The sequence below is a fragment of the Nilaparvata lugens genome, chromosome 5 (genome assembly GCF_014356525.2).
Source record: "Nilaparvata lugens isolate BPH chromosome 5, ASM1435652v1, whole genome shotgun sequence".
Taxonomy (NCBI): domain Eukaryota; kingdom Metazoa; phylum Arthropoda; class Insecta; order Hemiptera; family Delphacidae; genus Nilaparvata; species Nilaparvata lugens.
Window position 1 is genome coordinate 23,967,724 of NC_052508.1, and position 22,607 is coordinate 23,990,330.

The 22,607-nt window shown below is 34.3% G+C and overlaps 1 protein-coding gene and 5 non-coding genes across 7 annotated transcripts in view; all 6 read right to left on the reverse strand.

The window, feature by feature from the left end:
* The window catches only part of LOC111055199 (roundabout homolog 2-like), a 261,699-nt gene that overhangs the window by 138,322 nt on the left and 100,770 nt on the right, over positions 1-22,607 (reverse strand). For both annotated transcript variants that reach the window (XM_039428001.1, XM_039428000.1), the window contains exon 3: positions 12,649-12,948. In XM_039428001.1, the coding sequence (XP_039283935.1) occupies positions 12,649-12,948 (300 nt within the window). The remainder of the gene's footprint in view (positions 1-12,648; positions 12,949-22,607) is intronic.
* On the reverse strand, positions 15,317-15,390 carry Trnan-guu. Its single transcript has one exon. It is a non-coding gene; the product is annotated as a tRNA-Asn (tRNA).
* Trnan-guu lies at positions 15,793-15,866 on the reverse strand. The gene has a single exon. It is a non-coding gene; the product is annotated as a tRNA-Asn (tRNA).
* Positions 15,958-16,031, reverse strand: Trnan-guu. The gene has a single exon. It is a non-coding gene; the product is annotated as a tRNA-Asn (tRNA).
* On the reverse strand, positions 22,010-22,083 carry Trnan-guu. Its single transcript has one exon. It is a non-coding gene; the product is annotated as a tRNA-Asn (tRNA).
* Positions 22,490-22,563, reverse strand: Trnan-guu. Its single transcript has one exon. It is a non-coding gene; the product is annotated as a tRNA-Asn (tRNA).

Here is a 22,607-nt window from a genome sequence, read left to right on the forward strand (position 1 = left end):
CAGTAATGAATCCGTAAAACTAACGCTGATTTCTTAATCGGCGTTAATGTCCATATTTAACAGACGTACGTGCCACTGGCCCATAGTTTTGAAACTTTGTTTTCCTGATGCAATGTTTAGGCCTACACGTCGTATGCATTATTAATTTTTCAGCTAGAACAGGTTTTTGAGACAAAGTGCTAAATAAACGTCTACAGTTTCATCAATGCCGTATTGACAATATGAAAACGTATGCAGTTAAAATGACTTTGAATAAAGATGTTGATATTCACATAAAGAAATTATTCTCTTCCATTTTTATTTAATCAAAATTTCAAAATTATTCGAGCCCTGATAGAATGACTGACTCACTGTACAGTCAGTCGAGAATTTTAATATTGGAATGAGGGGTATTTGGGCAAGCTGAGCAAAAAAATAAGGTCATATGCACCTTTTCGTTATATTTTCAAATGAAAAATGAGTTTTGTGGGTTGTCAAAATTCCCTCTGAAAGGGAAACTATTCAACTTATTCTATCATTTAGTAAAATAAAAATGATCATCCATCCAACTACTATCTTCTATACTCTAATAAAGGAAAGAACTGGATTATACACGTATACAGGTTTAAAGTATAGGAAAATTATGTTTGACGCATCATCACGTTTGAACTACTGGACTGATTAACTTGAAATTTTGCATATAGATTCTTGCTAACCGAGGATGGTTATAAACCTTTTATAAATTCTTCAATATTTGGTTACATCAATTTTTCAGTTTGTCAAGTTTTTAATTATTTATCATGCTTTCAGTTGTTGTAAGGAAGCAGCAGAACATTTCTCTTAAAAGGGAAATTAGAAGATAGGTATGATTGGGGATCTTTTTCGAATGATAAATCAGGTTTTCCGTCGCACCCAAATTTTTTCCGCCATTTTGAATCCAGCTTCTTTATTTTAATTGAAAGTTTTGTCATTATGATACATGATTCCGATTCAGGATTTCCAGAGAAAAGGTATGGTGAAAACCGCACATCGATATCTCAAACCTTTCAAAATTTATTCTCATCCACATTTCCTTTATTATAGTATAGAATATGATAGATAGATGAATGATATATCTATCTATCATATTCTATACTATAATAAAGGAAAGAACTGGCTTAAACACGTATACACGTGTAGAGGATAGGAAAATTATGTTTGACGCATCATTCACTACTGGACTGATTTACTTGAAATGCTGCTTATAAATTCTTAATCAACCGAGGATTCTTAAAGGCCTATTTTCAATTCTTCTAGATTTCAATACGTCAGGTTTTAAAATAGACCCTTGCGAAGCAGGGGTTACCTTCTAGTAAATAATAAATGCAACTCAGTAGTCAAATCGAGAATTCAATATTATATTCATATAAAGATTCGTCCAAGTTGAGCATGAATAATAAATAATACTTGAATTTAAAAAACACTTATGGAGTGAAAATGCACTTACTATTAGTAATGAGCGACGATCGTGAGTGCATTTTCACTTTATAAGTGTTTTTAAAATTCAAGTTTGATTTCATTAGTGAAAAAGTATAGATATGCAATAAATAATAATGAGAAACGTTGTAGAATACTTGATAATAATGATTATGTGTTGATTTCAATACTTGATTCAACTTCTTTCTGTACACTTTCTTCACATCTAACAATATTCTTAATTTTAGTTCAGTGAAATCTTCTAAGCAAAATAATTCTTGGGACTTTGTTCTAAATGAACGATCTGCAGATTGAAATGAAATACTGATTGATTCGCATTTGAATGCGCATTAATTCTTTCAAATCTAGAGATACAAATAACTTGCTACATACCTGTGAACCCAATGTGAACCGCATTTAAACATAATATAATGGTTGTATTTCTGTGTCTGAACAAGAATGGAAGAGAGTTCCACTCCACTTCAAGATCATAAAAATGGATTTGAAGAGCAGCATTGATGATCGTGTTGATCTTTTTACGCTGGATTTTACGGGTTCTGAGGGTGGAAAATAGTTTAAAATTGCTTTGAAAGCTGCATTTTTTATTGCCAGCGTAAATTCGTGACTACGATTGAATTTTGTTTGTCAAGAAGACAGGGTGAGGAGATGTAGACGTAGATTTGTGATGTTAATCCTGGAATATAGACAACAGCAAACGCATTAACACAGAGTCACGCTTCTCAAGAGATCTCTCAACAGCCGTGATGACAGCTCATGTGCCGAATATGGGGTGCAACATTCTTTACGAAGAGTGCACTCACTCTTCACATCAATGCATCTGTTTCTACTTCTCAACATTAACCACTCGAACTAGACGTTGAGAAATCTCACAAGCAGCATTTTATAACAACCACAAAAAAGAAGCCTAAACGTTTGTAGAATTTTCATGAAAACAAGGGGTTTCAGTAGACATTGGATGATACCAGAATAATACGAGAGAATTCGAATATTCTTTATTCCAGAAAATGCATACATACAATAATAAATACAATTACAATAATTGTAATAGAAATGTATGGAGTACCCCTACAAAGACTATACATCTGTGAGTAGGGGTGAGTTCCAGTCAGCCAGTCGAGGCCTGAATAAGCAATAAAGAAACAAAATGAGAAACAAAAATTTTCAAAATGCTACTAACTATACTATAAGATAAATAACTAAAAATTACAAATTGAAATAATAACTAAAAATGAAGCAACTTCTGGTAGAATATCAAACTAGTGTACATTATACTCCTGTATCTATGATACCAGGTAGTTGAATTACAGAATGTGTAAATCTATGTAATAAAAGAGAGTAGGGTTGTGTTTGTTCGCATCAAAACATGTCAACTTGTGGATTGCATACCGGAAAAACGGGAATGATTTAGATCTCCAAATTTTGCACATAAATTCTAAAAATATCAATATCGTGCACCTGGAAGCCTAAATTTTAATTTTCCTTCTAGATTTTCCAGAATTAATGTTTCCTACTGATACCTGTCTTCCAAAATTAGTTTTTGGTAAAAAAACTACAGAATTCAAAGAATGAGCTTCATCCATATGAATGAATTTCATCCGTTTATGAAATAGAAAAGAGTATTCAGCTGATATTAGCATTCAAAATTAGATTCTGATTTTTGAGGTTAGTTTTCAATCTTGTTCGTTTGCAGATAGCACAACACTGGCCACAGACAGAAGATTTTTTATGGCACATGCGTAATGAATAGCCACGGCTTCAATAACATAACCTCACTTATTGCCAATTGTTTAGAATAATAATTTTAATAACATCACTGTCGGATAAATTACAATGTTGCCGCATTGTGAAACCGTTAAAATCTTAGTTAACCGGAAAACTTAATCGGAATTAACAACTAACCGATCTTTGTGGAGCTGTAATGAATCCGTAAAACTAACGCTGATTTCTTAATCGGCGTTAATGTCCATATTGAACAGACGTACATGCCACTGGTCCATAGTTTTGAAACTTTGTTTTCCTGATGCAATGTTTAGGCCTACACGTGGCATGGATTATTAATTTTTCAGCTAGAACAGCTTTTTGAGACAAAGTGCTAAATAAACGTCTACAGTTTCATCAATGCTGTATTGGCAATATGAAAACGCATGCAGTTAAAATGACTTTGAATAAAGGTGTTGATATTCACAAGAAATTATTCCCTTCAATTTTTGTTTAATTAAAATTTCAAAATTATTCGAGCCCTGATAGAATGACTGACTCACTGTACAGTCAGTCGAGAATTTTAATATTGGAATGAGGGGTATTTGGGCAAGCTGAGCAAAAAAATAAGGTCATATGCACCTTTTCGTTATATTTTCAAATGAAAAATGAGTTTTGTGGGTTGTCAAAACTCCCTCTGAAAGGGAAACTATTCAACTTATTCTATCATTTAGTAAAATAAAAATGATCATCCATCCAACTACTATCTTCTATACTCTAATAAAGGAAAGAACTGGATTATACACGTATACAGGTTTAAAGTATAGGAAAATTATGTTTGACGCATCATCACGTTTGAACTACTGGACTGATTAACTTGAAATTTTGCATATAGATTCTTGCTTAACCGAGGATGGTTATAAACCTTTTATAAATTCTTCAATATTTGGTTACATCAATTTTTCAGTTTGTCAAGTTTTCAATTATTTATCATGCTTTCAGTTGTTGTAAGGAAGCAGCAGAACATTTCTCTTAAAAGGGAAATTAGAAGATAGGTATGATTGGGGATCTTTTTCGAATGATAAAACAGGTTTTCCGTCGCACCCAAATTTTTTCCGCCATTTTGAATCCAACTTCCTTTTTTAATTGAAAGTTTTGTCATTATGATACATGATTCCGATTCAGGATTTCCAGAGAAAAGGTATGTTGAAAACCGCACATCGATATCTCAAACCTTTCAAAATTTATTCTCATTCACATTTCCTTTATTATAGTATAGAATATGATAGATAGATGAATGATATATCTATCTATCATATTCTATACTATAATAAAGGAAAGAACTGGCTTAAACACGTATACACGTGTAGAGGATAGGAAAATTATGTTTGACGCATCATTCACTACTGGACTGATTTACTTGAAATGCTGCTTATAAATTCTTAATCAACCGAGGATTCTTAAAGGCCTATTTTCAATTCTTCTAGATTTCAATACGTCAGGTTTTAAAATAGACCCTTGCGAAGCAGGGGTTACCTTCTAGTAAATAATAAATGCAACTCAGTAGTAAAATGAAAAATGAGTTTTGTGGGTTGTCAAAATTCCCTCTGAAAGGGAAACTATTCAACTTATTCTATCATTTAGTAAAATAAAAATGATCATCCATCCAACTACTATCTTCTATACTCTAATAAAGGAAAGAACTGGATTATACACGTATACAGGTTTAAAGTATAGGGAAATTATGTTTGACGCATCATCACGTCTGAACTACTGGACTGATTAACTTGAAATTTTGCATATAGATTCTTGCTTAACCGAGGATGGTTATAAACCTTTTATAAATTCTTCAATATTTGGTTACATCAATTTTTCAGTTTGTCAAGTTTTTAATTATTTATCATGCTTTCAGTTGTTGTAAGGAAGCAGCAGAACATTTCTCTTAAAAGGGAAATTAGAAGATAGGTATGATTGGGGATCTTTTTCGAATGATAAATACAGGTTTTCCGTCGCACCCAAATTTTTTCCGCCATTTTGAATCCAACTTCCTTTTTTAATTGAAAGTTTTGTCATTATGATACATGATTCCGATTCAGGATTTCCAGAGAAAAGGTTTGGTGGAAACCGCACATCGATATCTCAAACCTTTCAAAATTTATTCTCATCCACATTTCCTTTATTATAGTATAGAATATGATAGATAGATGAATGATATATCTATCTATCATATTCTATACTATAATAAAGGAAAGAACTGGCTTAAACACGTATACACGTGTAGAGGATAGGAAAATTATGTTTGACGCATCATTCACTACTGGACTGATTTACTTGAAATGCTGCTTATAAATTCTTAATCAACCGAGGATTCTTAAAGGCCTATTTTCAATTCTTCTAGATTTCAATACGTCAGGTTTTAAAATAGACCCTTGCGAAGCAGGGGTTACCTTCTAGTAAATAATAAATGCAACTCAGTAGTAAAATCCAAAATTAAAGTTAGGGAATATCCTAATAATAAAGACCAGCGGTTGTCCGGTGATTTCTCATTGAAGAAAAGAGAAAAATGAAACTAAGAGATAAAAGAGAAAAACTCTACAAGAAGCTGAAATGCGGGAGAAAAAGGGAATGAAAAACACTTGTTAAGACTGATGTTAGTGCCAATATATCGACCGAACTACTGATTTTAGTAGGTATTTGTTATTCAGGTGCATGATTATAACTTAAGTACAGCTAATCGAACTCAATTTTAACATACTACAGTAAAATGTTTGTACTGAAAAACAAAGAAATCAAGTTAGGACTACCAGGTACCAGTTACAAGGTACAAGAAGAGCCGTTTCGGGAATAAAACTCAAACTGTTTTTTGTGTTATGATTCTGGACATTTTCACAACTCGGATTAGATATCTTGACCTAAGCTTGGAAATTTCCATAGAGTACCTACCACAAAAACCTTGAAATGTAGTTTACTCTTTCAATTGTCAGCAATAGTTTAGAAATTATTGCAGACACACAGAATCCAAACTTAGGGCAGAAAAATTCATACTCACCTTTTTTGTAACTTCTGAAATAGAATTCTGAAACTCTACAACCATCAAAATATTAAAGCTTATAACTTTTGAAACAATGAACTGATGACAATGACAAAAAATGAAAAATTTATTACATACTCCAGAATCATTTCACTAAAAATTTAGATAATTCGAATTTTTCCCCATGACATAAACCAATCTTTTGATTACAAAATCAATGAAAGTTTTGATGGTTACTTCTTTAACAATTTGAAATGCTATAAAAGTTGTGTCATCAACCTCCATTAACCTACTTTACAGTCATATAGCCTAGCTTATGATAAAATGCAAACAATTACAATCACTGAAGAAATTGTTGTGTAATTACTGTATCTTGAATGTATAATATGACCTCTATTACCTCAACACGTGATATTGTGGGCCAAAAATATGAGAATTCATTCAAAGAAAATCAAAACTGAATGAACACGTTTAGTTTGTATCGAGGTTCCATGGTGTAATGGTTAGCACTCTGGACTCTGAATCCAGCGATCCGAGTTCAAATCTCGGTGGGACCTTTATTTTTTTGAACTATGTAGAAGTCGTTTCTTATTTTTATCTATAATAAGAACTATTCTAGTAGAAAATTGATTAATTTATTTTTGTCAACAAGGTTCCATGGTGTAATGGTTAGCACTTTGGACTCTGAATCCAACGATCCGAGTTCAAATCTCGGTGGGACCTTAATTTTTGCTTTCAGGAAATGAAATTATCCATTAATATCAACAAATTTCTAAATCGAGTTTGCACAATACAAAAATTTATCTATGTCACTCATCTATTAAATAGCTATTAGTTTATTATCTAATAGCACAATTGTGGGTTGCAACAAATTTACTAATATTCAATATTGATTCACGGTTTCTTATTTTCTGGAATCTCGTCCTTATTACAGATCAGATCTTTTAAAGATTACATCTTTCTCATTACAGATTAACGACATTGCATATTTTAGAACCCGTGGCTTATTTTTCCATTCACGCCGAAAACTATTGTAATTAAATTATTATTTTATTTGTAAAAATATTTCTTGTATTTAGCAATAAATAAATTATTCATTCATCATATTAGTCAATACTATGATATTCAAAATATTTGAATATTCCAATCGGAGTGAATCAATTCCAGTAAAATGACCAAGATCCTGTGTCCAGTCCAGCTACATGAATATTAGCCTATCCACGAAACCATTGAACTAGCTCTAATCAACAGCTTATATTCATGGTTATTCACACAGGTCTCCGTAGATGTGTTGATATGGTATAAATTGAAATTGCACATGATTGATGATTTAAATTCACATACCTGATTCACGTACTTATAGTCCAATATATATACATAAAAAGGGGGCGTGCTTGCAATTTATATTGTACTTCTGATTTTTTAATATATTACTGTATTTGGATACATGAGAGAAGTCTAGAACCGAATTCTTCATGCAAAATGTACTTGTGCTAGATACAGAATAGCCCAAAAACCTCTTATATTTGGTTCATTTTCCAGTTTTCAGCTAGTCGTATTTCTGCCAAAACCAGTAATCGAACAGAAAAATTTGCTCACGCCTTTTTTCAAGATTATAAAATTCTGAATGAAATAAGATCATTCGTAACTCTTCATCTTCAATGAGTACTGAGTTAAAATGTTTTCAAGAATGAGTAAAATTTGAAGAAAAAATAAATTTTGATGATATTTTGTTTTTGATCAACAATATCTTCCGATAGTTGCCATTCAGATGTATAATTTAAAATCCCTGTGGGCGTAATTTTGTGCTGTACAATCTGAGACCAGGTAGAGCGCTCTATCTCATATAGATTTCCAGGTACACCTAACAACAATGCTCTCCTTGTATTGTGAAAAACACCTCATTTTTAGCTTCAACCATCATCACCATCTATATTCTCCTCACAGTGATATTTTGCACATCAATATAAGTTCATGAGATTATGTTCTATGAGAATCACCCGTTAGATGCACTTCATTTCAGTAATCCCTAGTGGAGAGGCGCGCTTAAGGGCACCTCAAAGATCAAAACCTGGTGAGGATGTGGGAGTGTTAAAATTTTACTCATTTTTGAAAAACCATAACTCAGTACTCATTGGAGATACAGTGATCCGAATGATCTCATTTTATTCAGAATGATATAATCTTGAAAAATGTTATGAGCAAATTTTTCTGCCCGATAACTGGATTTGGCGGAAATAGCTGAAAATTGGAAAATGAACCGAAAATACGAGATTTTTGGGCCAGTCTGTATCTAGCACAAGGATATTATGCATGAAGAATTTGGTTCTGAACTTCTCTCATGTATACAAATAATATAAAAATTAAAAAAATCTAAACTACAATATAAATTGCAAGCACCAATGTATATATAGTGACTGGAGTATTACCCAAAGCCGATCACCCTTCATTTTTGTTCTTAGTAAATGAAACAAGATCTATTCAAATTAACAATGTCCTCATTCTAGAAACTAAATCGAATTCACAGCGTAATAAACTTCCATTATTTATAGATTATATCACATAAGTCAACGTAGTATCTTATAATAAGTAATAGTTCAGTAATATTCACTATCCTTATAAAAAAACAGTCAATTCCAGTCTGAAAAGTATTAGATTAATTATGTCCGTCAAATTAACAGTAATAGAAGGGATCCATAAACCTAGAATATTGTAATAGGATCTACAGGGGCCCAATATAAAGGGCACATAAGGTTTAAACATTTCTTTGTCCAACGCTTCAAGCAAAGCTAAAGCCAGCAACTTTTTCAACTCCACTTTTCCAAACACACATGCTTGCAGATCCATGGCCAACAGGCCACTTTATGGCAACAATGGCCAACAGGGGTGCCATAAAGTGCTATTTCACGCAATCAAGTCCAATGTCGAGATTCAACAAACGGCACAGCAGAGAGCAGTTCTGTGGTCTCAGTTTTTATATCGTTATTCAATTCTCATCTTTAGTCTGTTGAGGAGCACAATCACTGTTATTCCATGAATTAACCTCCCACTTAAATAAATCCTCACAAAAGCTCTGGTTAGTTTTGGAAGGCTTCTGCTCAAACTGGCTTGACTGAAACTGTAACTTGAACAGAACTGTAGGCCGTATTTATGAACTACTGTTCCCAGGGATAAAAACAGGACTCTGGACACAAGTTAGTTTGATTGCCAGTTGACCAATAAAAAAGTCATCTTAAAAATAGTAGTGTTGTAGTGCCTAGCTTGGTATGAGCCCTGAAGAATATTTTTAAAGGTACCTACATCCGAGAGACTGGTTCATATTCGTAAATGAATTAGCCTTGAGCTATCTTTTAAGACTACAGTGATTCAAATAATAGTTATTTCAAGTACAGCTACTCTTAGAATTAATATAACTCACCAAATGATTGACTTATTATATAGTAAGCTATTATGAGCTATCCGATTATAATTGTTCAAGCTTCATTCTCGGATTGATTGAATTTAATGTCATGAATGAGATTCAACTAGAGACATTTCTATATTGAACAGATTAACCCCTTTCAACAGAGAATAGAGCTTCAATTGATGAGGTCATATTTATAATATAATTGACATTTTTGTCATATATTTTTACTGATGGATAAAAACAATCATAATAATTATAAAGATTACTATTTTTAATTCCTGCTATTTGATGGTCAAAACAATTAGTTTGGAATTATTACAGTCTAAGAAACTTCTCAAGTCATCATTATGCATAACAAATCACAATCAAGCTCTGGTTGCCGGGATAGCGATTCCAATCAATGGTTTCTCGTTCAAGCATCCTTCAATATGAAATAAAGAATAGATTCTTCCAATTAAAATTCCCCATTCCTAACTGAAACCAAAAACTTACCCGCACTTACCAATTTTTATCAAAAATGATTATAGCCAATGAGACTGTTTCAAATTCCACTTCTCGCCATGTGTTATTATCTGTGGACACCTATTTCAGCTCTCAATGGAGATCATTCTGATCATTCACTTCCTTGTTGCTTTCTATAAAAATGGCACTCGTAGAGGCAGCGTTTCCGCTAACGGCCAGGCAGAGCCGTGACAGTCATTGTTAGTCGAACAGTTGAGCGGGAAAATTTCACGCTTTTCCGAGGGGAAAAAATAAACAAGAAACGACGGAGGGTGGGCGAGAATAGTAGGCCCATAGCACGTGAAAACCCCAACCTCTTTTTGCCATGGCGATAAACCACTTCCTGGGAAAACTCGGAAAAGGGCTTGATGGATATTTTCCGGTGCCATTGATACTGGACAGCGGAGAAAAACGTCCGTTTCGTAACCAACCAAAATAAATTGCTGATAAGACGACTCCCAGTGGCAAAGCTGAGTCTGGTCTGCGTCCGAGAGAACTATTCGCTGTCTGAATGACTCGGGCGAGTTTTGTCATTTCACAAAACATATGGTAATGCTCACTCAGTATATTTCAATGCTGTTTTATGTTATATTACTCTTTCTAAATATCCAAGAGAATATGACTTTGAAAAAAAAATCGAACCCTCACTCTCATCGATTAATTGATAACAATAAAAAATATTAGAAAAAATTCTGGAGAAATTAGAACAGTATCTGGAGAATAAATTGAATTGGAAAAATACAGTATGAAACAAATGTCACAGAAACTTGAAATTTGTGTATGAGAAGACAGTTTTGATGGGAACTACATAGTTCAGAAATTTTCAGGATGTAATTTTGAAACAATACTTCCCAATACGAATCGTGTTATTTTTGGTTCAAGAATTTATAAGTTGATTGGAATCTTAGTGTGTATTTTCACTTATCTATTAAAACATTACTCCGGACAAATACTATTCTCTAATTATCTCATATTAGTCTTGTCTCATTTAATACACGATATTGAATGTGTACTTGCCTGCTGTAAGGATGGCAGATTTTATAAGATTATCTGTTACTGTGAATTTATTTTTGCAAAGAAGCTGTTTTGACTCAGAGGCTGTTAAATATGCTAGAGTTCGGTATTCTAAATATTTGTTGTTGATTTTCAATATTTTAATGCATTGTATGAGAATTTTTAAAATGGTATGAGACCATAGACAATTTTCACCATAGAGAAAAGATAGCATATCTTTATTTACTACCAAATATCACATATATAATAACAAAACAAGGTGAACTATCAGTCTGTAGAAACCACACAACATGGCAAAACACGTGTAACTATGAGCATATTATAATTTCTACATACAAATTAAAACCAGTACATCATAAACAAGGTTTAATAGACTATCGTAGGCCCAACGTTAGTAGACAAAAGGTTGATCACTCAAAGGTGTATGATTCAAAGTGGTGGGGGGAACGCCAGCGTGACGTCACGTGTAGTAAAAATGTTCTAGAGTAACCACACTGAGCATACAGTTTATTCACTGTATCTTCAAATATATTTTCGTTTAATCTCCTCAAGATTGACCTAGAACTTTAAAATTCTCCATACTTATAGCGAATGAATCACCGATTCTAATGATGTTGTTAAATATTTCAAGTTCATTCAACTTTTATGAATAAAATGAAGTTGAAAGTTTTTCATGAATCTAAAAACGTGACACGAAAAGTTAATAAGCTGAAAAAGCGTTAGTAGACAATGTTATACTATTATAGTTTCAGATTAACCCTTAAAAAATCTTGATAAACCAATGCATCGCAATAAACCGATTCCGATAAATCCGATGAATTTCATTCATTGTAAATGCACTGAACACATGCTGGTATCGAGCACATCTTCTACGAGAATCAAAATATCTCACCTCCGAAATTCACAAGCTGATGTATAGCCAAACTACAAAATATAAACACGACCTAGAAGATGAAGAGAACTTAAGGGTTTGAAAGGGAAGGTTAGGAGGTGGGGTTTTTGCTTTTATATGGCAAAATGCTTGTATTATTCAAATGTTTGAATAATTATTGTAAAGCAGAAACAGAAAGCTTGCATGTCAGAAAATGTTTGTGTTATATAATTTGACTATACGACACCATATGATTTTCAAGAATGCGATATTCTGCCTACTCTGTACTACAGCCTTCGTCACGGCTGCAGTTCCCCCACTCCAATTGCATTTCAACGAAAATACTATAGATGAGTGACAAACCTTCTGTCTACTAACTTTGTCGTAGGCCTACTTTTCTCGAAAACAATGTATTCTCTCCACAAAGAAATACAAATAACCAGTCTGTTTAGTATATGATTAAGACTACATCAATGAACAAATTGTACCGGTACATGATGATAAGGAGTAAGAATGCAATGTTTCCAACTGGTTTTATGACTAGGAGTAACAACAATCTAATGGAAAAAAACTATACAAGATACAGAAACTTATTCATGAATGCAATTCCCATAATACGATCACAATAAATTGAACATTAATTGAACATATTGAGTGGGCGGGCGGGCCTACCTGCAACTTGTAGCGTAGCATTGCGGCTGGAAGCGGCGCCGACGAGGTTGCGGGCGACGCACCAGTAGACGCCATCGTCATGCTCCTTCTTGCCGTGCAGCGCCCGCAGGAAGAAGAGCGACCCGTCAGGCAGCAGGACCCGGTGTGACGTCGCCGACACGTCGACACGTTGCCCGTCCTTCCACCACTCCATGTCGGGCTTCGGCTGACCCTCGGCCTTGCAGTTCAGCGTCACCGGCTCGTTCTTCGCCACTACCGCGTCGGCCGGGTGCTCTGTGATACGCGGGGATCGCCACTGCCCTGCAAACAATGCAAAAAACACCATTTTAAATGTACAATTCCAATTCAATAAAAATTTGAGGCGAAATAAAAACGATAATTTTAATTCCACATAATTCATGTAGAGTATAATTATGTCAATTAATTTATGATTTAAAATTCATTTCAAATTATGTGGAATTGACAACTCCAACATTCCATTATGTGGAATTGACAATTTCAACAACATCTCTCTTCATCTCTGTTCTCTCTTTATTCATTCGAATCGATAACAAAAAAACCTGACTCCTGTCCAATAGAATCAATCATGGAGAAGAATTAGTTCTAAGAAAAAATTTGCCATACTGTTTCATTCTTATTCTCTTCATTTGAATGATTTTCTCCCATTAGTATTATAAAAGTTTTTTATGTTATTTTTTTATAAAATTTCTACATCTTAGGTTATCAATTTTCTTTTTTAAATTTGTGTATATAAAAGTGGTTTTCATGAACTTCTAATGATCCGCAAGATGTATCTTTATTCGATTTTTTTACTTTTGGCATAAAATCTTAAACAATAGCAAAATTAGTGGCATCCCGACACATATTCATTTATAGTGGGGGCCACATTTTCTTAGATCAGCAAATAATCAACCAATTGTATTAATACTTTGTAAATAATTGTAGCGTATATGCTTTTTGTAATCATGTCTATAATTTGAATAAACTCCTCTGGTCGTGTTGTACCCTCGACCGGAGACATTTTTATTATTATAGTGTAAATCCTGCCACAAAATGCAGCCTGGGCCTTATGATAAGAACAATCCTGTGTTTTTTCGAGCCTTACTTCTTTACTTAATCGAACATCATTATTTAGAAAGATACCAGAATACGAACAGTATAGAGAGATATCAAGGAGAGATTGAAAGCAGGGGTGCCCACAGCATGATTATTGATGTCGCAAGTTGCGACATGAGGCTGAATTTTGGGGGGGGGGGATTTAAAAAAAAAAAACAAGGAAAAGTGGGGGAATTTTTCAATATAAAGTTTTCAACTGACCATTCAGAAATTCAAGTACCTAAATGGATGCCAAATTTTGGGGGGATTTTGCGACACGGACCATGGGGAGGTTGGGTACCCCTGATTGAAAGAGAACTCCGGAAATTATAAGTAGTAAATCAATTGAGTAATTTGCAACCTATAGTAAAAATTACAATCAAATATTCCCTAGGATTACGATTATCCAAAAACACGGCAAATTTTAGCGAGTTCCATTTATCATATGTTTCCTAATCGAACAATATTATTCAGGAAAATATATAACAGTAAGAATACAACCAGTATTAAGAGGTATCGAGAAGAGATTGAAGTAGAACGCCGAAAAGAATGTATGAGCATATCAAATGATTAATTTCCAACCTACAGTGAAGATATTAAATATTCCTTAGGATAAAAAATGGAGATATACGCGAAAACCGACTTTATTTTAAAAGAAATTTGACAAGAATCACTATCATAACCTGAAAATGCCCATGGATAAGTCCCTATAATAATAATATGAACATTCAGCCATGTCATTAGCATGATAACATTACATATAACGTGAATCGTTCTGAATATATTTTTTGAATTCAATATTCATTTGAAATTTGGGGATGGATGATGTAACGGTGGTTTAAAGTAATTATTTTGACGAGTGGAGTGGTGAATCAAACCGCCGATGGGGATTTCACTTTGGTATTTGAAACTGAGGAATAACAGGGAGGATGATCACTGTCAATGATAATTCAACAATTGAGGGCTGAGGAATATTGCGGCAAGGTAGTGCAATTTAAAATGAGAGCTAGCAATGTATGGTGGCTTAATTCTGGAGCATTGGGGCCGAGTTAATCTTGAAAGGTAATCCGGGAAGGACCGCTTCATCAAGCCAGTCATCGCACTAATTGGCCCCTGCTACTTTATTCATGCCCCTGAGTCGCAACTCCCCCAACAATTTACGCCCCTGCCGCCATTTGCAATACGATCCACCACCGCCTTGTCTACTCATCATCATTCTCAATCCAGCCACACTGGCGGATCTGATGCAATGACGTGCCCTCCTATTTTCCCCAAACAACCGCACTTATTCTCATTAGTAGGCTACTCTGATCGTTGTAAACAAATTAACGCAACCCTTCTCGAAGAAAAAAAAAGTGGGGAACATAAGGATATTAAGTAGAGTGAATCTGTCTAAGATGTTATCAATATAAGGAATAAAATTGAGATCAGTAGTGGGTGAATTTGAATAGATAACATAGAAACCATTAAAAATCATAAATCACAACGAGGAATAGAGTGTATCAATTATTCAAGATGAACAAGGGCTTAATTCTGAGAAGCGAAATAATTATTTGATTATAAAAAATGTAATCGTCCCCGGGTGGATTTGAACCACCAACCTTTCGGTTAACAGCCGAACGCGCTAACCGATTGCGCCACGGAGACTTCATATGTATTGTAAATTAATTGTTCATATTGAATTTGATTGTTCATATTTGTGAATTTTTAAAGAGATTTTCAAAAAATTAATTCGTCCCCGGGTGGATTTGAACCACCACCTTTCGGTTAACAGCCGAACGCGCTAACGATTGCGCCACGGAGACTTCATATGTATTGTAAATAATTGTTCATATTGAATTTGATTGTTCATATTTGTGAATTTTTAAAGAGATTTTCAAAAAATGAATTCGTCCCCGGGTGGATTGAACCACCAACCTTTCGGTTAACAGCCGAACGCGCTAACCGATTGCGCCACGGAGACTTCATATGTATTGTAAATTAATTGTTCATATTGAATTTGATTGTTCATATTTGTGAATTTTTAAAGAGATTTTCAAAAAATTAATTCGTCCCCGGGTGGATTTGAACCACCAACCTTTCGGTTAACAGCCGAACGCGCTAACCGATTGCGCCACGGAGACTAATCTTCATATGTATTGTAAATTAATTGTTCATATTGAATTTGATTGTTCATATTTGTGAATTTTTAAAGAGATTTTCAAAAAATTAATTCGTCCCCGGGTGGATTTGAACCACCAACCTTTCGGTTAACAGCCGAACGCGCTAACCGATTGCGCCACGGAGACTTGATAGCAATGAAATTGTTCTTTTTCTTGAAATTCAGTAACAAATGATAAGAATTCTCAATGTCAAGTCGAAATGAACTAATTTTAACCCAACATTATCTGGATTTGAACCACCAACCTTTCGGTTAACAGCCGAACGCGCTAACCGATTGCGCCACGGAGACTTGATAGCAATGAAATTGTTCTTTTTCTTGAAATTCAGTAACAAATGATAAGAATTCTCAATGTCAAGTCGAAATGAACTAATTTTAACCCAACATTATCATCATTATATCACGAGATTAATTTTTTTTCTGGGAACTACTATCGACAAATTCAAGTTGTTATTGTTTGATGCTCGTGATTTTAAAGTTTGCAGTTTGCACATGAATTCTGAAAATTATGTTCAAGCAAATAATGTTATTCAGGTCTACTGAATTTTCCTTGATTGTCAACATTATTGGATGATGTTGATGAATTTATAATGTACAGTTTTATAACGATCATCATCAAGACTATACTGTATAGAAGAGGTGGCCCTGTCCTCACACCTCACACCTTAAAGTCCATGTCTAAACTATCATTTTTCCTCTTAATGCTCAATGCTGAAACTCCATTTCAATGCAAGGGTCCATATAATCTATGAAAAAATGTTATAGGAAAAAAGTGATCAATCAAGATGACTTATCTTCATAAGTTTTATGTTGTCTTGATGATTTGGACAAATTCGAAACTTATCCCCTGAGCTAATTCGTCTTCACGTAAGTGTTATACCTCCATCATCCAGTTATCAAGTGGAATGTCAAATGAATTCTGTCAAGTATCATAAGATCGTTTCAGAGTTGACTAGTCATAGGATGAATAGAGTCTTTTCATTTATTCGTGAAATGAAATGGTTAGATGTCGGATGAACTGTGGACCGAGTTATTTCTAAGCGGGGCGTCCAAGAGGTTAATGCCTAGGTGGTCTAGGCGTCTCCATTCTAATGAAATTCATCTAGTAATCTGATAGGCCTTTATTCTCAGCATCATTAATATTTCAGTCTTCTTCATATGACACAAAAATTTCAATTTATTTTCATACTTTGAGACACGTTCCAGACTCGAATGGTTCTTGATTCTCCGTTTAATATCTGTTGCATATGAATGAATTTACCAACGGAACTGACAAATGGATAGTATAAGGATTGTATGACATACTTGGAAGTGTAACTGAGGCGTCAAAATGTTGGAATGTGACATGTTTATCCTCCTTCTTTTCCGTTACTATTTACTACTGTCGATTGAGAAAGACATTGTACCTGCACTCCTGGAGCTTCAATAGGAGTATTACGATACGACAGCACTGAAACATCATTAGTCAATTCATTTTTTGATCAGCTCATTAATTGTTTTGTAACAATGAAATATTCTACTGTCTGATTTGATAATGGTTGTCGGACTTTATTTTATTTTCTAATTTTAGAAGATAAACAATAAGTACTGTAAAATACTGAACATATCTTTTGCATAATGATATAAACTTGAGTATTTCGCATTCAAAGCCTTGTGTACAGCACTGCGATTTATATGACGGCGACAGCAGGGACAGAATCTTCAAACCGCGGTTCCAAACAACGATATATATACTAACTATACTGTTAGTATATATAGATCGTTGGTTCCAAATGGTTGAAATATTCGCTGTCCTTGTAATGTGAATTGCAAAAACAGAAGAAAAAATCAAATAACGAATAATTATTGGAACAATCTAATCTCACTAGTTTGTTTGGAAATTTTTATTCTCTGTTCTGTTTCGTGGTCAAAATAATTAACTCTATTATGTCATAATGAATGAATACTATTTGATCTCCATCTATGGAATAACGATCGATGAAGGTGCATATCAGTAAAATGCTCTGATTCCACCTGACATAATATAAATGAAGAGAATCCTAACAAAACAACAACGAATATTATCCTAACGAGTTGATAAAAACTATAGAACTTCATTTCTTTAACTATCAAACTATATACTTTGGGTTATGATATCACAATATTCAGATCTAAAATCATTATTATATAGACATCATATTTTTTTATTGTGTTCCAATCATTCCCTCTTCGTTCATTTATCCAAAACATCCTGCTTGTCGACTCATGGAATAAGCGTCTTTCTGATATTAATCACTTTTTAAACCACTTCAATAAAAATCCGACTCCAATCAACCAACGTATCCAATTATCAACGATTTTTTGGTTTGTTAAAAATGCCAAAAAACGAAATTGAAAAATCGCGAACAGCGTGAGTGTGCGATACGCACAGTGATTAATAATTATTCGCACCGGGATTGATGGAAAAATGATGAGATATCAGAAGGTGCACGTGTTTGTGAGTGGCATCGATTAAATTCGCATGAATTACGTTTGATTTACAAGCGACGAGGGCCCTCGCACAGTACAACGGGTTTAGCAAAATCAATACCAACAAACAAAACGGGGAAACTTCAGCAGCAGCCCACATGAGCAAGAATGAAAAGGTTTGTATTTTTGTTCAGTAGCGATGTGCTACGAGACTTACTCACATTATAAGCATAGAGAAGGCATAGAGAGGTACTTTGTTTGCTTCTGATATGAGTGACAATAGACTTAATGTCACGAAACAACATGATGGATTTTTGATTTAATTCAATCAATAATATTGGATGTATCATACTAAAAATGTAAGTGGACAATTTTTAAGATTGAAAACCAGTGATGAAAAATACTTTAAAGATTAACACTATATTCTTATTGCTTCTTAATTTGTGTCTATGTGAAAAACTATTGGTCGATTTCCCATGAATCAACTCGTATACATGAATGATTCTATATTGGGGAGAGGACAGTATCTAATGACATCTAAGAAGGTTCCATAGTGTAATGGTTCACGAGCACTTTGGACTCTGAATCGAACGATCCGAGTTCAAATCTCGGTGGGACCTCGTAATTTTCTACAGTTCACGTGTGTAGGCTAGTTTTTTGTTAAACAAGGAATCATCGGTTCATGCTTAAATTTGGTATCGGTACTTGGATCTCTGTTCACTTCAAGTAGACTGAGAAGTTTTATCTATAACTCACATAATCATTTCTTATACTTATTATCATTTCTGTACCGGTATTGGAGATTTTTTTGAGTGCCAAAACAGAAAATTATCTTTTTGAATTTGAATCTCTTCCATGCACTATTTCCATCCCACTAATCTCATTCAATCACATCATCCTTTTACTTCTTAATTGGTTGGAAAAAATGTTTTGGAAACCATTCAAAATAATCTATTTCTTGTTGAAAACTCTCCAGTTCAACTAATTTTCAATTTCCCACAAGACTTGAGATGCAAATTGAAGGATCCCATTCATATTCACAGTTACAGGTCAGTTGAAAAAGAAATTGTCCAATTTGAATACGGGAAATGAGCTTTTAGTGCAGGTTATATCTCCCATGAATTGATTGAAATATTGATAAGAGCTGAAAAAAAACTTTGTTGAAGAGTATCAATCAAATTTGATGATGAAGTTGTAATAAGAAACAGTAATTTGAACTTTTTGAGAAAACAGCACAGCATTTTAGAAATCATTATTCTACAAAATATAAATCGAAAAACTCCAAATGGTATGGTGGAGTATATTTTCTACTAAAATATTCATATTTACTTCACTTTACTTTTCTTGACAATTATTAAACTATATTAAGGGAGCAACGCTCCCGCAGTATATGACACGTCAAAGTGTATTATATTAGGCTAGTATAATACGAGTATATTATTAAAAATATGAAGAGAATCTCTGTTTAAATAAACTTCGTGGACAAGCTTAAGTAGTAGGTTAGGCCAATTGCCAAATGATATAATGTTCTAATTCCAGTCAGGATATTTTTCAATAACCTGCTGATATTGAAAACAATATAAAAATATATAAATATCTGGCTGAATGGGTGAAAATTCTTGTACCATGCTGGAAGCTCATCACCTCTGTGCTGGACTTTATCATTAATTCGTCATCACAATCTAGCACCCACAAGGTAATTTATTGTAGGAGCCCACAATGTTGCAAAGTTTCGTTCTACACTACGGCGCGTCTAAAAAGCCACCTGCCTTGCACGTTGCCACAACGGAGCGCACCGCGCGTCTGTCCCGAAAACAACATTTTCCAACAAAGTTGGGCGCTTGAAAGCAGAGCGAGCAGCGCTAAACACGGGGACAGGTCTCGACTTGCGAGATTAATGACATTATAAACAGCAGCGCCAAATCATTTATTACGATGAATATGATTGATGGATGTGTTTGTTTTCTAATGGGAAGAAACAATGCGTTCCAACTCGCGGCGGTCTGTCGCTTCCAAAACTCAATATCACACTGATAAATAGCATTAGTACAACCAATGAGACAAGCTAGACGGTGCCACCACAACCCCATTTCCCCCTTCCACCACACAACCACCCACATAACCTGTAAATCATTTTTCAACTGCAACTTACCAAATCGATCACCCGAACACGGCGTGTAGTCACAACACTCATAGTGCTTCTATTGAAGCAGCATGATACCATTAAAAAAATATCACGGAGCCAACCGTGCTCATTTGTCGTACCAATCACTCACCCTCATTTCTTCTCTCTCTATCCCCTTCCAACTCATATCCACTTTCTCTTCAATTCTCCATCTTCTACTCTCAAATCTCTCCGAGTGCTCCAGACTGGATCGGCTCCAAACAGAAGGCGGCCTGCACAATCAATCTTCTCAAAAGTTGTGTTTTTTATTTCTTGTTATTCTTCACTCATGCTGTATGCCATGTTCCCCTTGCAAATTGATATGACCAACTTCTCATTGTTTATCACCAACGTTTCATGAATGTCAACTAGTGGAAATAAAACATGATATTGTATTAAGAATGCATGAACCGAGAAATAATTGCTGAAAAGGTACTGTCTTGCTACCTAAATTTTCAAAACAAAGTTATGGAATGATTTATGCGAGATAACATCCTCTTTATAACCAATCATTCTAATTGAATTTGTAACACAAGCCTATTAACAAAGCGAACGCACGGTTCACGGCTCAAAAGAAGTTGCGGTGAACGAAGACTTATTTTTTGAGGGGCGTCTTCTTATTGGTCACTTATCTTCTTCTTCTTCTTCTTCTTCTTCTTCTTCTTCTTCTTCTTCTTCTTCTTCTTCTTCTTCTTCTTCTTCTTCTTCTTCTTCTATACTTATGAAGAAGTATGAATATAAATATAAGTATCTTCTATACTTATGAGAACTGACTGACTCAATCACTCAATCACTCACTGACTCACTGATCACGATTTCTGAAAATCTACTGGATGGATTGCTACAAAACTTGGAATATAGCTTCCTTATAGGTCCTAGGTGCTCACTAAGAAATCTTTTGCACTGACTTAAGGATTTACGATATTTCAACTTTAAGGGTGGTTTTCAAAGGGTTGAAGTTTGTCTTTCAGCATGTATATTCTTTTTATTTCAATCTCTTAATTATATTGTACTTGTAATGTCCATACCATTAGAACTGTGATCTGGGGAGAGTACCTTTTTAGAACAGTTGCTAAGGTCAAAATTGATAACTCCAATTAACAGTATAATTCTGCCAGGCTAGCAGCAAGTTCAGGATGGTTTCTAAACAAGATTTGAGTTCTGTCACTTTATTAGTTATCACTAGGTTGAAGAACTTATTTAAAATACATTTATTGCGAAACAATTTGATCGGGCACTGCTGCTTCAATCAGAGCTAAACTAGGGAGTACATATAATTTATGAAATCTCAATGTTTCATAAAAAAAATTATGAAGAGGTTGTTTATATCAATCTAAAATAATGAAAACTATTATGATCGAAATTGGATCATAAATATCTCTCAAAAATAATCTAGCTTTTAATTCCCGTAGCAAAGCTCGGGTGCCCTGCTAGTGAAATCATAAAATTTGAATAATAATTCCATGTTTTAGGGAAATTGAAGAAAAATAAATCGTCCCCGGGTGGATTTGAACCACCAACCTTTCGGTTAACAGCCGAACGCGCTAACCGATTGCGCCACGGAGACTTGATAACAATTGAAAATGATTTTCATGATTTGAATATAATTCAAAATAAACTATGAAGTTGTTGGGGAATAATCAAAAATTAATTCGTCCCCGGGGGATTTGAACCACCAACCTTTCGGTTAACAGCCGAACGCGCTAACCGATTGCGCCACGGAGACTTGATAACAATTGAAAATGATTTTCATGATTTAAATATAATTCAAAATAAACTATGAAGTTGTTGGGGAATTATCAAAAAATTAATTCGTCCCCGGGTGGATTTGAACCACCAACCTTTCGGTTAACAGCCGAACGCGCTAACCGATTGCGCCACAGAGACTTGATAACAATTGAAAATGATTTTCATGATTTAATATAATTCGAAAGAAACTATGAAGTTGTTGGGGAATAATCAAAAAATTAATTCGTCCCCGGGTGGATTTGAACCACCAACCTTTCGGTTAACAGCCGAACGCGCTAACCGATTGCGCCACGGAGACTTGATAACAATTGAAAATGATTTTCATGATTTAAATATAATTCA